The sequence below is a fragment of the Pieris rapae genome, chromosome 2 (assembly GCF_905147795.1).
Source record: "Pieris rapae chromosome 2, ilPieRapa1.1, whole genome shotgun sequence".
Lineage (NCBI taxonomy): Eukaryota > Metazoa > Arthropoda > Insecta > Lepidoptera > Pieridae > Pieris > Pieris rapae.
In genome coordinates this window covers 9,124,490-9,146,017 of record NC_059510.1, presented here as the reverse complement: position 1 = coordinate 9,146,017, position 21,528 = coordinate 9,124,490, and the positions used below count along the sequence as shown (strand labels likewise).

The 21,528-nt window shown below is 32.7% G+C and overlaps 1 protein-coding gene across 5 annotated transcripts in view; it reads right to left on the bottom strand.

The window, feature by feature from the left end:
• The window catches only part of LOC110991795 (ecdysone-induced protein 74EF), a 133,558-nt gene that overhangs the window by 34,839 nt on the left and 77,191 nt on the right, over positions 1 to 21,528 (bottom strand). For 2 of the 5 annotated variants that reach the window (XM_022257291.2, XM_022257292.2), the window contains exon 8: positions 17,339 to 17,371. The exons of 2 other annotated variants lie outside the window; for them this stretch is intronic. In XM_022257291.2, coding sequence (XP_022112983.1) covers positions 17,339 to 17,371 — 33 coding nt within the window. Of the gene's footprint in view, positions 1 to 8,839; positions 9,305 to 17,338; positions 17,372 to 21,528 lie in introns of those variants that run through there. One more of the 5 variants, XM_045631385.1, reaches the window with a different exon arrangement.

Sequence of the window (21,528 nt, the reverse complement as noted above, 5' to 3'; positions counted from 1 at the left end):
TCTTGCTTCAATCGCAATGGATTACAAATTACGACAGCCCATTGTGTCTGAGTCATTAGCGCGACTAAACGTCACTTCCGCACTTCCTCTCGCTTTGTTATATCATTTTTGCAGTTGGACAGACTTCAAAAAACAAGTTCGCAATCATACTTTTTCATTTGTTGTCTATTACATATTACTTCTAAATGTACTACTTAACGCATTTCTTTCATAGAGAAAACATATTTTTATGATAAAATTGTTTGAATAACGAACTAAATTTATTTGAATCATACCCATTTATAATCTATAGCATTTTTTAACAAAGCAACATTCAAGTTTCAAATAAAGCGGAATGTGAGGGCCTGAATGTGATTCTCAAATTTCAAATGGAAAATGTTTATTTCGGATAACTTTTAAAAGCCCTCTCATAACTAATTAATACCGAAACTCTTATTTGGGTCTAGATAGGGAATATTGAATTCTGACATTACCAATCCAAATTCAATTAAATTGATCAAAACGACTGACTTTCGAAGCCAGACGATCTAAAAACAACGTTAATTAGAAATTGGCTTTAACTGTTTGTGTAGAATTAAAAAAATATCATTTCAATATAATAAATTGGTAGTTGTTTTAAAAGAAATTTAACTGTTTTTCTTACTTTTGTTAAAATAGAATTTGCACTATTACGCCCACCTCTTTAAGAACAACTCCACTCTACCTGCTTTGTTGAAACAGTATATATTTTAGTAAAGTTAGTCTCAACAAAATGCCTTCAAGGTTATTTTTTCCGCGCCGCAAAACCTTCTGCTAACATTATTTTGATCTCATTTCATATTCTGTCCGAAGAGCAAGCTGTCTAGAGGCTGCCAGAGGTCGGACGTAGGACGAACCTTTGTGAGTTCTAAGGAATTCCCGCTTTATTTAATATTTATAGAATTTAGTGCTGCTGAATCGTTATGGCACTGTTACTAGGCACGTTTATTAAATTCATGTGTAAGCTTCACTGTAATAGTAATATTAAAATAGATATTTATCGCTGTTAATTTCTTGTAAAACTTAAAAGACCTTAACAAATCACCTATGACATGCGAGTGATTCTACAATCGGTCCTCCCTTCTTTACTGGTCGAATTTTTGGCGCTACAATCTCTTTAGGTCTTGGCCTCAGATTTCTGAATCTGTTATATGATCATTAAATCTAATAGGCAAGAAGGTGATCAGCCTCCAGTGACTGACACACGTCGTCGACTTTTTGGGTTTAAGACATGTCGGTTTCCGCACTATGTTTTCTTTCACCTTTCGAGCAAATGGTGAATACGCACATAGAAAGAAAGTCCATTGGTGCACAGCCGGGGCTCGAACCTACGAGCTCAGGTATGAGAGTCGCACGCTCAAGCCACTAGGCCAACACTGCTCAATATGAAAAGACCATTAAAAACTAGTTAATATGGGTCTTTACGTAAGTTTATGATAAAAAATTTAATCCCTCTTGCGGCGATGATCGTACAAAAACGGTAAAAAAACTCAAAACCTCAAATGCGGCTTCCGTAACACTACTCCCGATAAAAAACTTAACCCAATTTAAAACTACCTGCCTACATAACTGTTGGTTTTTTGCAAACCAACGGTACATTTGCAGATGTTTGCGCTTTTTGTGTTTTTTTTTTTCAATTTGCAACATTGTTTACAAATTTTGCACAATTTCTCCTCACATTTCGTCTTTTGTCACGGTGACATTCTTTTGTTTTTAAATGCACTTCTGGAAATTTAAAGGTTCTTTGATGATTTATCTCAGTGAATTGATGTCTGTCAAGCAAGCTTCGATAGATATGCCAAAATAAGGATTTTTGATTGCCTGGTTTTTTCTTAATGTTTTCAATATATTTTGTAATCATGAAGCAACACGGTTATCTAATTAGTATGATTGTACGAAACGACGTGCAGTTGTGAAACCGAACCTTGTTTGAAGGCCGGAGGTTGATTCGTACAGGCGAATCTGGTTCTAGAATTGATTCCGTGTAATGCGCCACGATTTATGGGCCCCAATTGGATATCAGTGATCATAAACGCCTTTGTTAAAGAATAACTCACATGCTCTCTACGTTACTATTCTCTGTGTATAAAGAAGTGATATATAATTTGTTAAGATATAATCTGTAGTATATATATATGATATACAACAGATTATGCATACATATTTGCTAGTATGTAGTGGGGATCTGTGCAAATCTCAAAATATACAGAAAATATTTTTGAAATGTAAATTTTAAAATGCTTTTACGTTATTGTGTACCTTATTAAGAAAAGATACTTATTTTAGGAGCCTTATTGAAGAGTATTGGCGAGGAGGATCATATGATAGCGGAAACATAAAATACCGAATATTTCAAGTTCAAGGTTGTATATTGCCATTTTAAACGACGCTTTTAACCGGCTTTTAAAGGATTCTATTATGTGTTTTTTAAACCAGCGACAATTGTTTCGAAAATTTCCACTTGTTGTGGTACCTCTACAGAAACTAGTTCAAATTAGTTACAGGTAAGTTTTTCTAATGACAAATGTCACATATATGTCTCAAATTAAAATCGATTAAATTATTTAAATATGCTGTAACAATAGTGTTATTTTCCCATTGTTTATCGAGGAAGTAATAAACCGCACGGATTACCAATTGGCGGTGTTTATGTTATTGTGTCTAAAAACGGATGCGTTGACGTCATTTGTCAAAAACGCATACGGCTGTCCCTTTCGAACGTCCAAATTGTACATATGTGAAAAGAGACAAACGCCAGCCAGGAAGCTATTTAAAAAAAGAACAACCCTTCCGCACCCTTCTCGAAATTAATTCCAAGACATCTTTAGTATCAACATATTTCATTCTAAAACCGATTTTATTACCATGTAATAGAGCTGAATTTGGTTATAAATTTAAAATTTTTTAGTTTCATTTTTTGTTTCTTAGAACAGGTAGTCGATTGTTTATGATGTGATTAACTAATGATGTCTTCTGGGTTCGCCTTGATAAAGATGTGACTATTAATCTATTGTCAAGTGTTAAATGTTCTCACTAATTGTGATGTTGGAGATAAAACTATTTATTAAATTGTTATCTGTAATGATTGCGTTTCACCTATATTTATGAACCTACCGACGTATGTAAAAGTTAAAATTCAGTATTTTTTAGGAAAAAACGGGAGAAACATTCACTTAACCTGGTGTTAAGTGATACACGCCACCCATGGGCACTCGATGTACTAAGCTAGCAGTTATATTAGTCCAGTAATACGTTTTCTGAGAAGAGGACTCATAAGTATAAAGTATCCAAATTTTGGAGTATTAGTAGTAGTAGTAGCTTTGCTCAAGCACAAGATTTATTGGAATTTATTTTTACGTCCAAAGGTATAGGCAGATAACATATTAGCGCACACATATATCTTAATTAGTCTTAAGCATTACAAAATATTAAATTCTTATATAGGTAGTGTAAACCCCCATTGTAATGGTCAACAGTATTTCAGGAAATAAACAATACTATTAATTAAATAACCACTATATTTTATCGGTAAAAACCCCGAAAGATAAACTATTGTATGTGTGACCTTTTGTTTCGGAGATGGACGTTTGTGAACCATTTTGTGTCTAGTACGTTTTAGATATAAATTAATAATGTATAAATAAAATTAAGTACAACTAATGAATAAAAGGTTTTACAGGAGTTATAGTTTGCGCAAAGTCTCTCTCATAGGTTAGAGTCGAGTCGGTCCCATTTAGTAAAGGTTTAAATAACTCACCATAGATCGAGGCTTAAACTCAAACTCAAACTCAATGGTTCATGACATAAGTCGTAAAATATTCAGACATTTAATTTCGTTTTTAGATGTTATTACAATAATTAACCTGTCATTACTTACGGTAATCAACGATGTTGACTATGACCTTATAGAATATTTATGTCGATAAACACGCGGAAAGCAAGTCATAATTATATGTATCAATTTCGTCTGATGTCATAGACAAGCGAGAACTTTAATTTATGCAAATATTTCCGAGAACAACGACCCGCGACCATCTTCGTTCCTTTAAATTTGTCTAGCAAAATGAACAATTCCTCTTACTCCTTCGTAAATTAAAGAATTCATTTATAAAACAAAGTTCGCGGAGGCAGCTAGTACACTCACTTATCGAATTTGACATATATTAGCGAATGTATATATGTATAGTGCTTCGTAAATCATGTATCCTTTTGAATATTATAATGCAGTATCAAATAGCACGTCTTTATTTACACATCCGTCCTCCGTCACGTTCCCGAATGTTAACATTCAATATGAGGTTTTTTAACAAAAAACCTCTTTTAAAACAACGGATATTGTTTAAACGACTTTGGGATAAATGAAATATTAAAAACTGTTATTATTAGTAATTTTTATATATTAATATCAATAATTTTACACATAGTCGAAATATATAGTAAGACGCTCTGAAATGTCGAATAAACAAAAGTCATCGAAGAACAATTATTTAGAATTGCTATACGTCTCGATATTTAAATTGTTATTTACTATTATTTAATATATATATCGAAGGAACTATGTTTTTGGAAATTTAAATAAAAAACCGTTATAAAGAATATGTGGCCTACTTCAAAGATCATCAAATTCCCATGTCCCAAAAGGTCGAAAATCAAGGTGCACACTAGGCCATTTAATCCACCTTTCACTTCCGCACGCAGGTACATTGATAACCAATATCCATCACAGCTGCGCATCCCTAGCTTTCTTCCTTGGGAATTTGAATTTATGGTGAAATGTGACCTACATCATTACAATAAAAAAATGTCAAACTGACATGTCTTGGTAGTCTTGTATCGTAAAAGATTGGCACCCAAAAGCCGGTAAATTTGGTAGTCCAAAACACCAATCCCCCCTTGCATTAAAGTGAAAAATCTACCTCATTTTACTAACCTTTGAAAATAAAAAAAAAACTTGTGTAACTGATATTAACGTTAATCTATTACATTATAAAAAAAATATGTTGCACTCGCGCAAACCAAAGACAATTTTAAGAGTCTAAATGTTAAGTGAAACCTGAAATCTATACCAAGGCGCTTGATTTATACTCTACCATCTCCATTGTTTACCTAGAGCGCAAAACATGACTCGTGCCAGTATTTGAGCGGTCAGCAAAACGAATGCAACACAATACTTAATAAAATAATTTACAATCAGCAGATCTCCTTACTCGGAAGTGAATCGGCCAGTGAACCCGCGCTAACGCGAAACTGACTAAGCCTTTTTAGCCACGTATCACATTATGTACCTACTTGTATCGTTTGTTTTATATTCCTACCTACTATACATTTATTTAATTTTTCCTTTAACTTCGATTATGTTCCGTAGGTAGAGAGACCTGTGACCTGACTGCCTGACCTACCTTAAAGATTTGAGCTCAACGAATTGCAATACAGCGAAGATTACCTTCCAGCATGAAACAGGAACTACTATTTAAACATTGTTTTAATTTTCTTAATTTTTAATCATTTTTATTAATACTATGTAGGTTAAACAATGTAAATACTGTATATTTGAATGTATACTAATAAATATATTCTTATCTTTTTTATATGTTTTGTTTTCAATTTATTAATAATTATTATTAGTATATAGGTTAAGAAAACTGTAAAATTGTAATACTATACCGTACATATTAGTTAAAGATAATTAAAACAAAATATTCTCTATACGCGAAAAATATTTTACATTAGCGTAAAGTAGATACTGTATTATCTGAGCATTTAAAAAATTCTTGAATGCGTCAACACAATTGATAATTTTCCTTCCTCCTTCCATCGTTTATTAATGCATAAACGCAATACTTAATAACATAAACTGCTTCTTATATGAAACGGATTTAAACACGTGTAACATTTTATTTATTTCGTGAGATACAGTCGTTGTTTCAATGTCAATTATTAAATACTATAATTTAACTTATTCGTCTTATGTTTTAAAACCTTTGAATTAACTGGTCTCCATATTATATAAAATACAAATAAACTGTCTAAAATATACAAAAAAAGTTTAGTCAAATTTCTTTGTTTTAAAAAATATCAATGTTTCGATAGTTATGCAGGTTCTTGCTTACTTGCTTGCTTATTAAGACACATAAGAATATCGACGGAGTTAGCAAGACTTGCTACTTTTACGCGCTATTCTTAATGGGCGGATAGTTAGACCCTATTTGCTATCGTTAATTTCTTTTAAAATCCCTCCTTATAAGACAAAATACACAAAATTGTTCCGTGTGCCTCGTATGAAGTCCAATTTTATCCAGTTTTATCGAACTATGACATCCATTATCAGGATATTGATCTTTTCCACCTCAAAAAAAGATGCCAAGAAGTACTTTAAGAAGCGGGAAGACTCTGATTTTGTTTAAGTATTACTTGTTTTTTTAAATGTTAAATTTCAGTTTACTTTAGTATTTTTAATGTATCTTTGTTCTGTTTTATATATATATTGGCTTTCTGTCTTAGTGTTTTGTCTTATAATATGTATAAGTATAAGCTCTTAGATTTCTTATAAATTAATAAAAACCAATATAAAATCTGTGGATCATAATTACTTTTTTAAAGCGATTTGTCATAGGAATTTTGTTGTATAATCAGTTGACGTTAGATGATGTGGCATAGATTATCTTAAAACGTCTACGAAATCAAATTTATTCTACCACAAACTACTTATTCACCCTTAAGACTGTCTCAGTGTTATCATTTCGTTAATCTGTAGAAATGTAACGTCTAAGTATTCTGTACTGTGGGCTAAACTATTTGGCCTAATTCAAAACCTATTCGTTATTTCTAGACGAATCGATAAAATAATTTAGCTGTGACAAGCTATATATTTTCCGCAATATGTCATCGACCCCGATATGTAACACACACATATACTTATATGGCGGATATGACTACATCGCTGCAATATATTTAATGCACTCAAATATCGTGTATCTTGCACATAGTATGTTTAATCAAACTTATTACTAAAAACGAATTACTGTATTCAACGTATTTATTATTTATTTAATAAAGACTTTACACAAAACGTCGTGACTGTTATACAATAAATTCCAAGTAAATAATTACATAATGTTCCTTATTAAATGATTTTATTTATACTGTATTTATTACGATTTTTTAATACTAAATGACAATATATAATTGGGATATTAATGAAATAATATGTGTACAGTAAAACATTATTATTTCAGTTTTCTCCGGTTGCAATAATTATAATCTGTGATAAATAAATGCGCCGTATGTAAAAAAAATCTATACAAAGCACGTGCATTGGACAGTTAAAATTTTGACTACAATTTAATATTAATGTTGTATTTGTATTGTACTATTTAAAAATATAAATGGCGTTTGTGTTATCAAATTAAGTTAAATTGTAACGTTACATTTCAACAATTGGAAATGACGTAAGAAAAGATATACAGTCAAAATATTCTTATAAATTACAAGACAGCTGAACTTGTACAAAATAAATTAGTCCAATTGCGGTGTTTAACTAAAATACTCATCTGACTCTTTTCATCACAGCGAAAACACAATTTGAAGAAAGAGACGAAAGGGTACTTTAGGTATGAGCGCACTGTTTTAGTTGTTTTAGGATTAAAGGTATTAATTATAATAATACATTGGCTTCAAAGAGCAAGTCAGCTTCGAAATTTAACGCCTTGTTAGTTAATGTATTACGGTCTTATTACTCACTCATTATGTATAATTATTATCTAATGAGCAACTTAGGTCTGATTTATTTATTAATACTTCGTTGAAACGAAAAAACTTAAATGATTTGGAATCGCTAACAAGCGATCTTCTCCAAATTTCTTTCCTTCTTCATAGTTTATGACTGATTTAACAATACAAAGGACAGTGATATTTTCATAGATTTGACGGTAATTTATATAAAACTAAAGTTTAAGTACCTAACCATTAGTCTTAAACGACCACGCTTTACTAAGCGTTATTCAAATTTACCTACTTCAAAAAAGTTGTATTGTACATATCCTAATCGGCTTTTGTGTAATCAGTTGAATAATATCACATTTCTTAACTGTTACATTGAAATATCATTGAAAAAAGAAACTTATCAGTCAGAGAGTAATTGCAATAAAATATTTCCTCATCTTTTTTAACTTCGCAAGTAACGTAGAGGTGATTGGATAATTGCACTTTTATCTCAATAACGTTATGTAAATGCTGATAACTGATAATTTGTTATGTGCGAATTTTAAATGACTAAATAATATAATATAATCTTATACGTCATATATCAATTATCCTATCTCGTATTAGATCAAATTGGCACAAATTCCATAAAATAAACAGAACTTATAATTTTACTTAGACATATTTGAACATAGATTTTCTTAAAGGTGCAAACGTTGCCTGTGTAACATAATATGAATAATGAAAACCCATAAGATCGTTTGACTTCGTTTGATTTGACGTGAAATGCCGTAGCACACAGCGTAGCGTCTACGAAAAAAGTAACATTCAAAGTCTACTATAGCTTTTCTTAACAGCCTTTTAATTTTTGACTATTTTATATCTGTTTTCTACACAGTCTTAATATTTCATTGTAAATTATGTGCGGGAATAATTTCGTTATTATCTAAAGTTAATTTTCGGTAAGTTTCGGTATGTTCTCTATTAGTTTTAGCAAAACATCTGTAAAAATACGTAATTTCCTGCTTTAAATATAGACACATAACTTATCGCAACATTCCACCGAATCGTTTGCAATTCCGTTCCGCAAACAAAATAATTACTCGAACATAAAACTTACTGTATCTCTTCATAAGTGATTTCTTGTACGCTTTGCCGGACATCGGATCGTCACCGGGGCTGAGGCGGCCGGCAGAGTCATCCGATTCTGTGCCGGAGTCTCGTCCGGCGGCCAAGTACTCCCGGGATTGCCTGAGGATCGCCTGGGCACGCACATAGTCTGTTGGATCCGCGAACGAATGTCTAGCGAACTCGCGAACTGTAATTTCCTTACGCGTATGAATTGTCAAGTCAAGAGGCGCATCATCAGAATCCGGGTAGGCTTTGCGGGCAGCGAGAGTTCGCGGTTCCGGCTCGCTCATTGCTCTCCGGTCGGGCGGTGGTGATCTTCGAGGATCGGGTCCGGCGCTTGCCGGCCGGCCTTCCACGGCCATCATCATTAATTATTCACACGAACACCATCACAGTTATGTCATAGAGCGTAATGTTCCACGGCGCGTCCGCTCGCAATCGCGTCGCGTTGCTGACTGATGTCCCAGTTTCCACGGTGAGTTCTACTGACTCGGTGAGCCCGCTCGGCCCGACTCGGCGCCAATCGGACACTTTCGTTTTCGATTGTGTACCTGTGTGAGTGTGCACACAGAGATCTACGCTCGTGTGGAGCTTTTCCACTTTCATTTGAGCTTTCCTTATTTTCCTCGTCGGGCAGGTTTTCACTGCTCGTCTATTAATTAGTTCTAGCAAGCTTGATTTTATTCAGCGACTCGGTTTTGTTTTTAATGATAGCGTATTCAGTGGAATTCAATATTTTGTATCTTTCCCTGTGACCCACTTAATATCTGAGTCAGTGTTGGCAGTGATTTAGCCGGACACATAATTCAAGTTATACAACTCGAAAATTGTATTCATTACACAATGCCATTAAATTAAATAGAGTTCATTTTATATCAGTGAGCTCTCATTATAGGTGCTCATTTGAGCTTCAATATCATTTTCGTCTTTTAAAATACTTTTAGAAACTATATAAATTAAATTATCGCTTCATTGGATGATTGGAAATATTTTTTATTCGAGAAAGATGAAGTTCAACCCTTCTGATAACACAAAGATAACTCTTATTTAATGAAACTCATCGCGTTAAAACAAAAAGAGACCTCTATACTAGTCCGGAAAGAACAATTAGAAGTTTTGCGTAATACAACCACGTAAACAAAGTTTTTTTTTATCTAACACTCGGGGCATTGACCGACTTTACAAATAATGTTGCGCGTGCGACGACCACGTGACACACTGACTCGGCCAACGTAAGCTGGTCTATACGCGTAGATCAAGTGTTAGCGACGCTCGTGCACTCTATGGGTCGAGTAATAGTGGTTACGACAGTAGGACCAATGTCAACTGTATTTGGATTTGATAATGGCGGCCCAAATCTCATGGTGTTTCTAGTGTACATAAATAGCACGTTTTTTATAAATACATGTTATCATTGACGTTGTTTGTTTGTCAATTAAGTTCTAGTAGCTGTGCCCTTAGGAACTAGAGCATGTTTAATGATATGTTACTTACTTAGGTTTAGAAACTGAGTAAGGCCTAGATAACTCGAAAAGTTAATCATTAAGTATCACTCCCGTATGTCATAAATGCATTTGATATAGGAGACTTGAAGGTAGACTTGTTATTTTAATACAATTGTCGTGCAGGTTGCAGGTTTAGTTTTCAAATGTATCTTAATTATTCTAAACCCCAAAAGTCACAAAGTTAAAGAAGAGTTTTTATTATTTTGTCGTTTGATTAGACTTTTTAAAATACATATTAATTACGACTGTAGCTACCTCACTCATTTTCGGCAAATTTTGGTCCATTTGCAGTTTATCATCCCATCAGAGATCTGAGGCAAGGGGAGAGCACCGGCTAACGCCCGAACCCAATAATTAATCCACAAATTTATATTAAATACAATCTGAGATCAGCTCGTGACAGTCGATCGATTTCCTATCTGCATCCCAATAACCAAATCCTACGAAGACAATTCATTTTTGGCGACGGATAGAATAAAATTTCTTCACTCTCTAAATTCATATTTTTATCAATAAGACACACTTTTATCAATATTTGGATTAGGATGATGCTTCTCAGATGGTCAAAAATGGATTGAGATAGGTTATTGGGTTTGGGCGTAAGCCTACATCATTAAGAAAGTTGACAGCCACTACAGGTAGGTAGGTACTACAGGTAGGTTAGGAGCAAGCTGCTGAACTTGTTATTAATTAATTAATAAAACATTAATTTTGCAAGTACATATGTGTTTTCAGTGTGATAAAATGTTTCCTCATTGCCAAACTATTAACAATCTAACACGACACTTGCCGGATAGTCCTTATCAAAAGGTTAACTCGGTCGGGCATCGAACTGACTGTTCATAATGATTATGTAACAATATCTTTTATTCATTGTGGAAATTTCCCTGAAAATTTATGAATTCTCCTTTTATGGATTTTGTGGCATATGAATATTCATTGACGTAAGGAAGCGGAACTGGTGCAAAATGTCGCTCAAACAATCATTAAAAATATAGTCTGATGTTAAGTGATACCGCTGCTAATAAAAACTCACATTTCCAACTGAAACTATTAAGGTCATGTTGAAACAAAGGAGGTTTAATAATTTGTAAAGTGACAGGACTAGCATTTATATAGTGTTTCTAAGAAAGAGGATTCTCCACAGATTACTTACTTAATCTATCATTTCCCTATTGTGTATTTTTGCGCGCGAAATATACACCTACATTGTTATTTGTTTTACATAATTTTCAAGTACATACTAAAGTCTATAGCGCCAATTAGTTACTCGTATTTACGGTTCCCGCAGAACCGAATACACATAGTTAAAAAATGGCAAAAGAAGCAAAATCGCCACTCACAATGACCGCAGATCTCAAAATAGAATAAAAATCGATCAAGTACTTAGATCATCAATCCTGGTTCCTTTGGCGCCGTCTGAGAGAGACGGAGATATGATCTAGATATAGGAATTAAAGGCATTCTTGTAATTTCATTATTTTTACTATTAGGTAAGCATTTATTTGATGTTTAGTGATCTAACAAATGGGAAAGTTACAAAACTTTATATTAATAGTTTTTGTTATTTTTAATGATTATTTAAAAATTATCTGAAGATGGTTTTGCCTCTTTATAACGGAATTGTTTGTCTGGAATGTTTTAAACAATAAAAAATATCGAGTGCAATAATTGCAAGATCATTTCCGAACTGATACGGGCAAGTGCAGTCGTTGTACGGTTTCAAGGACACGCTGCGCATACGCACACATGCATAACAGTAGGGGTTGCAACATAATAATAAGAATCAATATTTTTTACGAAATAGCGATTTTTAAGAACAATTGTTTGGTGAAAAAGTATTTACTTTAAAAGCTTCAACTTTTGAATAATATTATCATATGAACAATGTTTCGAAAAAAAACTGTAAAATAATTATAATTTTATTGTTAACCATTCGAAAAATTGGATATTTATTTGAAGCTAAAAATATGATATTAAATCAACACATCAAAATTTTAATGACAGTAAACTTGTTGTAGTTTAATTTAAAAATATACCTAATAACTAACCTTAAAATTTAATTATTAAAAAATATTATTAAAAGGAATTTTAGGCAAGGTTCTGAAGATACTGGCAGCGTTCCCCCTTTGAATAGCTAGACTAATTCTTTGTGCGAGGTAGCTGCCAGCTCTTCGTTCTCCTGTGATGTCGACTAACCTTTTTGATAATTCCATAAAAAGCCTTAACGCGCTAGGAGCCCACGGACCAAGGGTCTCGACGCCGAATGGGACAAAAGAGTCTATATGCAAATATACGGTTACGGTTAGAATTACTTTATAATATAGACTCTGAATATGATTTGATTGATGAAGATGAAGATCAAGGCTTTAGCTTTTTCAAATAAATATAAAAATATATATATATATTTAAAAATATATATAAAAATCATTTCTATAGAGGAACGTGCAATAATTTGAATAAAACTTGATGCAAGTTTTTATGACATCAATTTAATTTTGACAGCCCTAAAACCGCTCACACAAACACACACGTATTCCTGTAGTAATTGGCGACGATTAGTACGGTAAAGTTTTTTTATTAAAAATAGTTCGAACCTTGTTGGATTAGGTGCAACACTTTGCATTTAGTTCTCATGTAATAATATTCTTAAACCGGTTTTTTATTTTCCTAAAGAGCCTTTGCTCAATAGCTAAAATACGCATGTATTTGTAATGTAACTATGAACATTATAGTAAAAATTACGGTGCTCTTACCATACATTTTTATTTAAACTGAAATTATACTTAATCAACACACAGAATAATACAGACATTAACAAAATATGAGAGCGGTGTGGCCAGTGGCTTCAGCGTACAACTCTGCACAAAAGGACTTTCTTTCTATCTGTGTATTAAATATTCTCTCGAACGGTGAAGGAAAATATGGTGAGGAAACGGGCTTGCGTTGGACTCAAAATGTAGACAGGAGGCTGATCACTTCTTGGCCTATTAGATTGAAAAATGATCATGAAACAGATTCAGACCTAAAGAGTTGTAGCGCCACTGATTTATTTTAAAAAAAAACACGCGTTAATAACGTAACGTTATACGAAAAGATGGAGAAATGTGGCTACTTCTATTGGAAGGTTAAGTATTTTAAACAAATTTTAAAAACACTAAAGTATTTCCAAGCCATCCCGACTTAGGTTCTTTCAAGAAAAGAGCGTACCAATACTGAAACCGCCAACGCACTCGCGAGCTCTGGCATTGTGTATCACCTAACTTCAGAGAGCCTCCCGCCCGTTTGCCCACTGTTCCATTAATAAACAAACGAATTTTATAAGTGTAATGCGCGGTAGCAAACAATTCTGATTACTGAGTATTAATCTATTATTCTTATTCTCATTAGAAATATTTTCCAATTATGTAAGGGTATAATTTCTTACTCGAATAAAATATTTTTAATATTACTGTTTTAATCATAAATCCTTATTAATTTTTGGCAAAATCTTAGCAGCGATTGATAGATCTCGCTCTTTGATACGACAGATGACACTTGACATTGTCATATAAAAATGTCATTTTTTATATTCTTTTAAAAAAGAGATCCAAGAAAAATGAGGGAAGGAATATAAGAGATACATAAATATAAAAAAAATAAAATTATCATATAATCATCACGATTAACAGAGGCTAGTCCTTGTCTTTTCTAGAGCTTTCGCGTAAACTGCAGTTATAAGTGTTAATGAAAACAGAAATTTCTTCATCCGGTTTATACGATAATGAAAATAAATAGAAAACAAAGGCGTTGACAAGCATTAACAAGTGTTTGTATTGGGTTGCCTTGAGAGCCGAGTGCTGGGTCATTGTTGGACATTAGATATAGTATTTATTGATTAGACTAGACAAAACCATTTATTTCAATTGAAATATAACCTAAAAGGCCTTTATGGGTATTTAGCGCAGATTACACAAGACTTAAAATTAATTATTATATTAACGTTTCTTTATATTGGCATATTTTTCATAACCGTCTGAAAGCCTACATAACCTTAGATTTAGTTGGAAAATAATCTTCATATAAAATATCTATAAAGTAACAAACTCTATGGCATCTAGTATACATTTCTTAAGATTATAGCTGAACAAATTTAAAGTAGATAAAAGTTACAAAGTAATTGCTTTTTTATTTGTGTTACCAACTGCTATTTCTACCTTTCCATATACCAACGTCTAAACGTATATGGATACAATAGGCGTCGAAGTTTGCACGCAACAAAAACAGGCAAGCGGTAATCTCAGTAAATTTTCACTTGAGAGAAAAATATCGATAGTGAAAACAGTAAACAAACGCGGTACGGATAGCAAAAGTGACAATCATTTTTATAGGTAAGAGATAGATCTAAAGTATAGGAAATTTTGAATATTAAACATAGCGACCTTACTATTGTGTATATTTCTCCCTATATTGAATTAAAAATAGATATTTAAATTGTAAGTAGGTAGTAAACAGCTATATTTCTTGCTCTTACAGGTAATGAAATGTTTTATGAGAATCAATATAATATGCTATCCCTACATAAAGTGCGGTACAGTTTTTTGCGGCAGTCCGTCAGTGAAAATGAAAGTGGAAACTGCAATTATATTGTTTTATCGTGAAAAATGCCGTGCGAACTCCGGGGAAAAGCGCAATACTGTTGAATAATTACGCGATGAACAATATTGACGATTGTCATATGACAGCTGTTAGATTTGAAATAATAAATTGTATACATGATTTAGTTAATACACATTTATTCTTTTTTTCTTTTTTTCTATTGTATTGTTTTCTGTATATAACGTGCATAAATATGCTATAGGTACTTGTATGTTCTATGTTTTTAATATTTGTCTGTCTGCATATTATAAGTGTCCCAGTAAATAAATAGATGAGTCATAAAAAATCTCAAATTTCACTCAAAGGAGCAGTGTTTGCCTAATCATAGGTTCGATTTGCAGCTGTGCACCAATGGACTTTCTTTCCATGGCGCATTTAACATTCGCTTCAACAGTGAAGGAAACCATGAAAGGAAAACGGCCTTAGACCCAAAAAGCCGACTTGTGTCAGGCACAGGAGACGGATCACCTACTTGCCTATTAGATTGACTAATGATCATGAAACAGATGTCAGATCTGATTATAGAAGTCACAATGTAAGCACTATTTGACAGCCAGACGAGGCAAGCACTTCTAAACTAAACGCTAGTTTTACTAGTTTAATTAGTTCTGTGAATAAGGGATCACAATTACCTTATGTTATTAATGCTTTTGTGAGATTTTGTAACGCGTTCATCAATGTTATTAAATTGTTTGAAGTCGTTAAATAATTGGTGCTCGGTGCTGCTACCTAAGTCAACGGGTGATGATTTCGAAAAATCATTGTGCTGCATTTGGAATAAATCAATATAGTTGTTTGTTAATTTATTCAGATTTTTTTTACTACGTCACTAAAATTATAAATTTATACTCATATTGTGAAGTTGAAAAGGTTTTTGTGTTTTAATGACCGCGTAGGAGTTAGTAACGTTTTTCTTTATGCTGGACTAGTTGGAGCAGTAAAAGGACACAAGGACCATAAGCACAAAATAATTTAATTTAATTTATATAAATATTTGAGACCATTATTTGATGTATATGTAATTTACCGTGTTTAGGCTGTAAGCAAGGTCGGATTCTAGACTTATTACTAATTAACATCGTGTTCCTTTGTAGCGTATATGTTCGTTACATTAATTATAATTTGAATAAGACGAAAATTAATTATGTATATAATTACATTTTGATTTAGAGTGTACTGCCTACTTGTCTTCACTCACAAAATCATCATCTTCGTTGTTTTTTATAGACTTCAGAAACAAATGAATATACATTTATTGAATTGTAAATTAGACTATAAATAAATACTTTAAAATATATTAAAATGTCTAGACCGATGAGGTTGTCATGCCGTAAATGCCTTACAAAAATCGCACGTTTTGGTTTGCAGGCCCATCAAAAATTCTAAAAATCTAAAAGACTAATAAAATTATCTAGTTATAACGTCGATGACGTCACGCGGTAAATAGAACAAGCAAAAGGAAGGGGATCTCGATGCATGTCAAGTTTATCGGCGCGAGCTCAGCCACGCGGTTATGCAGTCAGACGACATTAGAGACAGTGATTTGTCTCAAGACTTACGCTATAAGTTTTAAGATGTTTATATTTTTAGATAAAAATTTAAGATTTAGTCTAAGATTCTAAAATGTATTGGTTTCTGCTGCATATGAATAATGAATTAAAAATAGTTATTGTTATATATTAATTATAAAGAAGTATTCTAAAGCCGTTAAGCAATTTGAAATTTAATCTGTGAAAAAGTCGTAAACATATGTCTGGTTGTCTCCAGATGCATCTTGAATTATTTTGCTGTGTGCTCAATGTCAAGTTTCCCTTCTATCTCGTGCAACTAGAATGCACTTTCTTCACTCACACATGCATAATGCAAGACACGGATAGACTGCACACATTTACAATAAACGAAAGTCTTAATGAACATCTACTATTGTCGCGGAAGTACTACTCTGAATCATGGGTAAACAAACAGTTTGTTCGTCGTTGGAACATATAAGAATAGAATATTTATATAAAGGAATGCTTTCCCATAGATCTGACCTCAGATCCCTTCTTGTTACAATCATACCTAGCATTTGTTTTCAATGACTATATATACCCGTCGGCATTTGGATTCTTTAGAAATAACTTTTTTATTGATTATTAAAACAAAATTGGCGTATACAGACGACTTTCACGCATTGAATCTAGAGTTAATATACAAAAACAGATACACTATAGATAAAGATATATGTAGTAGGATAAATGAAGTTTTGGCCCCTTTTGTCCGGGTAAATCGACCTAATTAATATATAATACGTATTTTCGAAGCTCATATCATCTTCTAACGGATATTAATCTTATATAACTTACAAAATTCTATTCCGCCAAAATAAATCTGCAAACCTGAAAAAGGAGAAAAATATTAAATTCCAAACTATATCGGTAACAAATAAACGCAATAAAATACACGATTTTTAAATATTTATAAACAAAATTACTAAGATAATACACTGGGGTATACGAAGTGGAAATGGGACATCAGAAAACGTCAATCGAACCGTCTTTATCATTTTGACAGCTAACCTCAAGTGCCTGCCAGAATCTGTCGAACTCAGGAAGTATACCAAGCGTGAGGGAAGTTCTTTGTCGGTGTAGGAAGTGTTGTCACAGTTTTTGCAATCGTAATAGAAGGTATATGTGATAAGTCCAAAAAGCAGTAGTATATCTTGTACGATTTTTGTTTACCATAGATTTGAATTCAAGATCATTATTAAATGTATTAAGTCAACCGAGTGCTCGTTTAACTAGGAAATAATTAATACTTTATTTGATGTGGGCGAACAAAATGGCAAAAAATTATATACATTAAACTTATATGCTTATATTACTTGCTATGGTTTCACCTAAGGCTCCTACGTTGACCGACCACGGTAATACTGCTCCCTTTTTTTTATTAAAAAAAAATGTGATTTATCGCGCTGTGTGAGAATTGACTGGAGCTCCGAAAGGCATCGAATCAGCCTACATTTAAACCCTGAGATCCCTTCAAACTCTAGATTTGAAGGCTCTTTTGTGATAACTTCAACCATCTTCTATTTTAGTTCTAGACAAAATGTAGTAAAATACAACCAGGGCATGTTTTCACATAAGAAAATGAATGATGCAAATCAAACAATAGTAATAGCTACAGTTATACAGACGATTATTTGTACATAAGTTACGGAGAAATTATGTAACCCCTACATACAGGGATGGCTCCAGACCATGATATTTCTCTTGGCAAAACTATTTAGAAATTTACACACATTTAGTATTCGAAAATCATATAAAAAATAGCATTAAATTGTAAATAAATAAATTATTATTATTATTATTGTTTTTTTATTTCTTTCACTGTTACTTTGAGTAAGTAAATTTTAACAAGAAGTGTGATAATATAACTAAATTAGATAATATAGAAGAAATATCAGCCTTTTGGAAAGATTTGCACATAGCTATTACTTCATTATCAACAATTTAGGACCACTCCTGGAGGAGGCTTTTACTCTAAAATAGGTCTACAAATACCACCACATACATAAGTCAGACCACAAACATAACTTAAACATTTAGAACTTTAACACAGCTAACACTCATATTAAGAAGTTTAACTTTGGGTGGATTCATTAATAAAGTTTTAATAGAAATAATTTCTTTTAACGCATTCATACTATAATAATATTGTAAGTCCGTCCCTGTGCTATATAGCCTTCGTATATAACGTCTAGTTCACATAATGTAATATAAACGCGACCCTTATCATACACACGCATTACTCACGGCACGCCCGGGCAGCTCCACATAAGTCTAGCGGTCTTGATTATTGTTAGGGATACCGCTTAATGAAAAACTTTACTCCCGTTTTCATAAGAGGCCGTGATTTCGCTCATTTTTGGGTAAATTGTATGTGTGATCGATTTTAATAGAAAAGAATTCCTTGTTCTTGTTATTTTTGATAAAACTAACTAACCTGAATTAGAAAAGGTTTTATGGTTACGATAACTAACGGTACGGTAGCTGAAAAGAGATCACTTTCTTTAATTTTTGTTTCCCATTAATAAAGCTTCGATTATCAGCTTTTTGTTTAGGAAGCAGACGGACTCGAGGCCACCGCCCATGGACACTCACATTTCCGAAAGGCTCAACAGTGCGTTGCCGGCTTTTTAAGAATGGATAGGCTCTTTTAATTTAAAACGAATTGGTTCGGAAATATTTCAGTGGGCAGCTCAGTTGCGGAACGATTGACGTCGAGGTGATACGGATATATAAGAAAGTGAAGGCATAAAGATATAATGCACTACATTTCATCATTTGAAGAATTTCATTGTCAACAAGAAGTATAAATTATGTTGTGTAAATGTGTCTTGTCTATTAAAATAAATATTCAGCTACCTATATGTGATATATTTTCAAAACGAAGTGTTGATTGTATGCCTACAAATTCTCGCCTAGAAATAACGAATGCCCAAAATATTACCCTGCCAGAAGGCTAGATTCAACACTGGTCACCCCAATCACGCAATGACTTGTCTATAAAAGCCTTTAATGAAGCATACAGATTTCAACTAAGCCTACAGGTGCTTTGTTGAAATTTCTAGGAATTGTTTTTATACATTAGGCAATGTTGGTGCTTACATTGGAAATTGTTTCAAAGATATGTTGAAAAATAAGATTTTACCATTAGCAAGAAAACATCTTTAAGTGAAATTGTTATATGAAATATTAAGAACCGCCAAAGGGCGACTTTTGTTGAATTTCAAACTGTCCAGTTATAAGGGTCTCTTGTCAGTCTCATTTGTGACATAGAACATAACTCAGATCAGATATTACGCAACAAATGTTACTGTCTACGCTATGCTACGTATACACAAATTAACTAACGCTTAACAAAAAAGAAGAAAGACTTCTGTCTTATAAATAGAAAACAATTCACTTAAATCAAAAAAAAATGACAGGTACATAGGTAGAAATTATAAAAATAAATATGGTGTCAAATTTTTTGTTCTCGGGCTCAGGTTCATGGTAATTTCTCAGTCTGTCAGTCTTCTTCATAGAACACCACACACCATACTCTGTCGTCATAGCAATTGTAAAATGACTTGTTATAAAGTAATAATTAATCTACATACAATTTACATAACGTTTATCTAGTATTATATACGCGTACACTCAGCTGTGAGTAGGGTGGGGGTGGTGTAGGGAGGGGGGTGAACAGCCCCGCGACCTTCAGACAGGGTGTCGGAAGCCCACGAATGTCTGCCGCTATGGCCTTATGGGGTTGAATATTGAAGGTCATTTTTATGTCTGAACGCGTCTTTGTTTATAGATTTAACGGTTCTGTGTTAAGTGGGACATGGCGATAGTGAAATGTAGACGTACATAACTATGAAGGATTATTGATCGGTTTTCTGTGCCTTCTAAACAACGTAGGGTTTTTGTTAATATATTGAATTTTAAATACGATAACTCTTAAAATAATACTACGGCGAGTGCCATATATGCCGTAAAATATAAATTGTTTTATTAGATAGTTTACACGATATTCAAGAAGTTTCATTGGATTATAGAGCATATTAGATCGAATAGAAATTATCTGTCAAGATTAATTGATTAATAGTATTGTCTTTTATTTACATAACTTTTACACATTTAAAGAAAAACACTTTTTTAACGGATTATAGTTATGTATTTGTATTTAAACTTATAATTATTTGTACATAATTTTAAATTTAAACCACGTGACCACGCACGCGAAACGTCGGTTTAAATTTAAAATTATGTACAAATAATTATAAGTTTAAATACAAATACATAACTATAATCCGTTAAAAAAGTGTTTTTCTTTAATTGATTAATGTTCCAATAGGAATATTTTTGAAGATGCCATAATTTTATACAAGAACAAATTGTAATACCTCAAAGACAGCCCTAAGCTAGCGAGATTGTTACAGTATAAGTAAGGCATACAATTAAATCAATTTAAAATTTATAACAGTTTATATTTAAAAAAAGGAATTCAAAGTATGTATGTTTTGCAGTGTGAATAAGAAAACAATACTATTTATATTTAAATTATGTTTACTCGGGGTTCGAAGCTTGAACTATGTAATACCGAGACTTTGTACTTGTGATGTATGTATGAACAAATTTTTAAGTGTATATTTATTAAACATTAGCAGGAAAATACTAATACGCAATATATTAATGACTTATGTAAATGCATACATAGCAACGCTTACTCTATAATATATTACACACTCACATTTACATCAATTATTATTCCTGGCTAATTCGCTCGACCAAGGACAAACCTAGCAAACCGGGAGACCTGGATAGACCTAACATTTACTTAATAATAATTTCAATTCTATAACATTATTATAAAGCTCATATTTTAATGACGGAATGGATTTAGGACTTTATAGAATTAAGCGTCTAACGCTTTGAAAGCGAAATTTCTACCTGTGTATATGTTACACGAAATACATCCTTACGTCACAGGAGTAAGAGTTACATCTCGA